Below are 5,000 nucleotides of genomic sequence, written 5' to 3' on the forward strand. Positions count from 1 at the left end.
TCATGGTGTTAGTGTGTGTGTAGCTGTGTGTGTTCATGGTGTTAGTGTGTGTGGCTGTGTGTGTTCATGGTGTTAGTGTGTGTGTAGCTGAGTGTGTTCATGGTGTTAGTCTGTGTGTGTAGCTGTGTGTGTTCATGGTGTTAGTGTGTGTGTAGCTGTGTGTGTTCATGGTGTTAGTGTGTGTGTAGCTGTGTATGTTCATGGTGTTAGTGTGTGTGTAGCTGAGTGTGTTCATGGTGTTAGTCTGTGTGTGTAGCTGTGTGTGTTCATGGTGTTAGTGTGTGTGTAGCTGTGTGTGTTCATGGTGTTAGTGTGTGTGTAGCTGAGTGTGTTCATGGTGTTAGTCTGTGTGTGTAGCTGTGTGTGTTCATGGTGTTAGTGTGTGTGTAGCTGTGTGTGTTCATGGTGTTAGTGTGTGTGGCTGTGTGTGTTCATGGTGTTAGTGTGTGTGTAGCTGTGTGTGTTCATGGTGTTAGTGTGTGTGTAGCTGTGTGTGTTCATGGTGTTAGTGTGTGTAGCTGTGTGTGTTCATGGTGTTAGTGTGTGTAGCTGTGTGTGTTCATAGTGTTAGTGTGTGTGTAGCTGTGTGTGTTCATAGTGTTAGTGTGTAGGTGGGACAGCTGTAGGACTAACAGTGATCAATAATGAAGTGATCAATAATGAAGTGATCAATAATGAAGGATCAGACGGTGGATTATATTTCTATCGACAAGACAGACGCAGACGAAACAGACGTAAATGCAACCTGGGAGAAAAGTTCTGGATCAGCCATTTCTCCAAGAATCTCAAAGAATATTTCATTCTCCGTCAGATTCAGCGTTGCACTGATTGGTCCTTTCTTGTGGGACGAATCAAAATCGGCATGTCATATTAGTAGACCGTAACAGGTTTTGGGTTTCGGCTCAACAGTTTCCATTTCTTCCAGGGCAGATATGAGACCGTGACCACATAATGAGCTACTTCTTCTCCCCGTCTTTATCTTCCCCTACGGACCACAGACTCCCCGGGTCCCAGGAGATAAGACATTAAGGAGTACAACTCTCCTCTAATCAGAGCTGGACACCTGCATATACCCTCAGACTCACAGACCAGACTGTGTTCTGTTATCAAACGGTCGCTCCGCCAAAAAATGATACGTTGTTCAACGCTGAATGAATTTATTTCTTCATCTGAACTATTGAACCCTCCTTTTCTACCATTCAGGTACATTTGCCTGTGGAGAAAACAGATGGAAACGGTGCACCAAACTCTGTTTCTCTATATCGTCCCAAATCAAATCAAATCAAAACCAAGTATATTTGTCATATACATAGAATACAGCCGTAGACGATGCGATGAAATGCTTAGGGCAAGCTAGCTCCTCGACAATGCAGCAAACAACAATCACACAATCAATAATGCAGTACAAAATAATAATAATAATAATAATAATAATAATAATAATAATAATAATAATAAGAAGAAGAAAACAATGACATAAGCAGCAGTATTGGGCAGTAGTAATAGTAGTGGCATAGGTGTCCCTCTGTCCTCACTGCCCTAGTGAGACCTTTAGAGGTCAGAGGTCAACTGAGAAAGTGTGTCTAGTCTAGACCAAACACTCCTCCCTCCCTCCCTCCCTCCCTCCCTCAGTGTGTGTTTTAGTGTTGTCTCTGTGTGTTTCAGTGTGTGTTTCAGTGTTTCAGTGTGTGTTTCAGTGTTGTCTCTGTGTGTTTCAGTGTGTGTTTCAATGTTGTCTCTGTGTGTTTCAGTGTTGCCTCTGTGTGTTTCAGTGTGTGTTTCAGTGTGTGTTTCAGTGTTGTCTCTGTGTTTTTCAGTGTTGCCTCTGTGTTTCAGTGTGTTTCATTGTGTGTTTCAGTGTTGTCTCTGTGTGTTTCATTGTGTGTTTCAGTGTTGTCTCTGTGTGTTTCAGTGTGTGTTTCAGTGTTGTCTCTGTGTTTCAGTGTGTGTTTCATTGTGTGTTTCAGTGAGTGTTTCAGTGTGTGTTTCAGTGTTGTCTCTGTGTTTCAGTGTGTGTTTCAGTGTTGTCTCTGTGTTTCAGTGTGTGTTTCAGTGAGTGTTTCAGTGTGTGTTTCATTGTATGTTTCAGTGTTGCCTCTGTGTGTTTCAGTGTGTGTTTCAGTGTTGTCTCTGTGTGTTTCAGTGTGTGTTGTGTTGTCTCTGTGTGTTTCAGTGTTCAGTGAAGTGTGGGCGGGGGGCTCGCCATCGTCTGGTCAAGTGTACCAACCCCCGTAAGAAGTGTGACCTGACGACACTGCCTCGCGACGTGGAGGAGTGTGAAGACTACTCTAAATGTTACATCTGGAGGACCGGGGACTGGGCCAAGGTGGGCACCACACACACACACACACACACACACACACACTGCCCTGACCAATGACCCGAAAGTCCAGGAAAAAAATACATATTCCTTCTGATATTTCTGAAGGTTCTGACCCTACATAGGCTTCATATCATACTGTAGGCCAGGGGAGGCTGGTGGAGGTAGAAATCGGAGGACGGAGAAATGGTATCAAACACACATGACCATTCCTCATTCCATTCCATGCATTACAATGAGCCTGTCCTCTGATTTCCATCTCCAGCAGCCTAGGTCCAGTAGAGGTTCCACAGGACTACAGTAGTTCTACAGTACAGAACAGTTCTACAGTAGTTCTACAGTACAGAACAGTTCCACAGTACAGAACAGTTCTACAGTAGTTCTACAGTACAGAACAGTTCCACAGTACCGTAGGCCCACCAAGAGGCTTCATGCTGTTCCCCAGCTGTCCTGTGTGTCGGTCCAAGCCATGGTGGTGAGGTTTAAATGGAGCAGGTCAAGTGGAACAGCCTGTGGAAGCTGTCTTTGAACTGGGACCTTGCGTGTGTGTGTGAGTGTGTGTGTGTGTGTGTGTGTGTGTGTGTGAGAGTAGGAGGGGGGTAATTCAGACATTTGTTTAGAATGTGCAATGTACTGCGAACTCTCTCTCTCTCTCTCCATGTTTACTGGACGGTGGCAACACTAATAATCCATGTTACCACTGTTTAAACAGCTGACTTAGATGGACCAGGGCTGGGGGGGGGGGGGGGGAGGTTCCTCTTTCTCTCTCTCCTTGGGTTCTAAAGCCTGTACTCCTCTCTCTCTCTCTGACATAAAGCTGACATAAGGCCTACATAAGGCTGTCATCAGTGACCTCACCTGACAGATCAGTCAACTGCTAGTGTGTCAAACTGACCACACTCTCCCGACACACACACACACACACACACACTCTCCTGACATACACTCACACACACACTCTACTCAACACACCCACCCACACTCTGTTGTGTCTGATGTGTGTTGTATGTTCTGTTCCTGCCACGTGTGTTGTATGTTCTGACGTGTGTTGTACGTTCTGACGTGTGTGTTGTACGTTCTGGTTTCTCCCTAGTGCTCCGTCACGTGTGGTAAAGGCATGCAGTCACGCGTGATCCAGTGCATGCACAAGATCACGGGTCGCCACGGGAACGAGTGCTTCTCGTCGGAGAAGCCGGCGGCGTACCGTCCGTGTCATCAGCTGGCGTGCAACGAGAGGGTCAACGTCAACACCATCACCTCGCCACGCCTCGGTCAGTACCATGTGACGCTCCAGGACCATGTGATCCTGGTCACTACCTTAGTCGCAGAGCATTCAGACGCTGGTCACAGCTGTTCCATCATCCCTTATGGGTTGGAGAGTTAGCTTCTCGCTTTTCTTTGTTGAATGGAATAGAATGGAATAGAACGGAATAGAATGGAATAGAACCTAATAGAACGGAATAGAACGGAATAGAATGGTATAGAACGGAATGGAATAGAATGGAATAGAACGGAATAGAATGGTACAGAACGGAATAGAATAGAATGGAATAGAATAGAATGGAATAGAATCGTATAGAACGGAATGGAATAGAATGGAACAGAATAGAATGGTATGGAACGGAATAGAATGGAATAGAACAGAGTTAAAAGGGAATAGAATGTTATGGAATGGATTATAACGATATAGAATGGAATGGAATAGAACTACCCAGGCCTTGCTGTTAGCCCCGGTGGTGTCCTCCTCACAGTAAGGGTTCCCCAGACGCAGCCTGTATCATTACTACTGCTGCATATCTATCTGCTGCTGTCACTGAGTCAGCTGCTGGCCTGGCTCCTCCTACCATGTCTTTGTGACCTCTATCAATCACCTCACACCTGTCTGTCTGTCTGTCTGTCTGTCTGCTTGTCTGTCTGTCTGTCTGCTTGTCTGCCTGTCTGTCTGTCTGTCAGCCTGCCTGCCTGCCTGTTTGTCTGTCTGTCTGTCTGTCTGTCTGTCTGTCTGTCTGTCTGTCTGCTTGTCTGTCTGTCTGCCTGCCTGCCTGCCTGTCTGTCTGCCTGTCTGTCTGTCTGTCTGTCTGTCTGTCTGTCTGTCTGTCTGTCTGTCTCTCAGTGTAGCTCTGTCTGTCTGTCTGTCTGCCTGTCTGTTTCTCAGTGTAGCTCTGTCTGTCTGCCTATCTGTCTGTCTGTCTGCCTGCCTGTCTGCCTGCCTGTCTGTTTCTCAGTGTAGCTCTGTCTGTCTGTCTGTCTGTCTGCCTGTCTGTTTCTCAGTGTAGCTTTGTCTGTCTGTCTGTCTGTCTGTCTGCCTGTCTGTTTCTCAGTGTAGCTCTGTCTGTCTGTCTGTCTGCCTGCCTGCCTGTCTGTCTGTCTGTCTGTCTGTCTGCCTGCCTGCCTGCCTGCCTGCCTGTCTGTCTGTCTGTCTGTCTGTCTGTCTGTCTGTCTCTAAGTGTGTTGAGTTCATGTGGAGCAGGTGTGAGGCCAGCCCATCAGTGGTGAGGAGCGATGATGTGGATGATGTGGAGAGTTTGGCCCTGGTACTGGTGGTTTTGGCCCTGACAGCGGTGGCAGTAAGCAGGGCTAGGCGGAGGTTTCCTGCCTGGCAACAGCCAGTGAAACGTGCCATGTTGTGACGACTTTAGGAGAAATATTATGTGCAACGCTCAAGCTGTGGGATTATGGC

At 46.8% G+C, this 5,000-nt stretch overlaps 1 protein-coding gene across 1 annotated transcript in view; it reads left to right on the top strand.

The window, feature by feature from the left end:
• LOC310805223 (A disintegrin and metalloproteinase with thrombospondin motifs 19-like) overlaps positions 1-5,000 on the top strand; it is a gene marked incomplete at both ends in the record, with an annotated part of 62,403 nt that overhangs the window by 53,123 nt on the left and 4,280 nt on the right. Inside the window, 2 exon segments of the mRNA XM_083670805.1 lie at positions 2,174-2,326; positions 3,414-3,591. Of these exon segments, the coding sequence (XP_083526931.1) occupies positions 2,174-2,326; positions 3,414-3,591 (331 nt within the window).

Source organism: Argentina silus, assembly GCF_951799395.1.
Source record: "Argentina silus genome assembly, chromosome: 5".
Classification (NCBI taxonomy): Eukaryota; Metazoa; Chordata; class Actinopteri; order Argentiniformes; family Argentinidae; genus Argentina; species Argentina silus.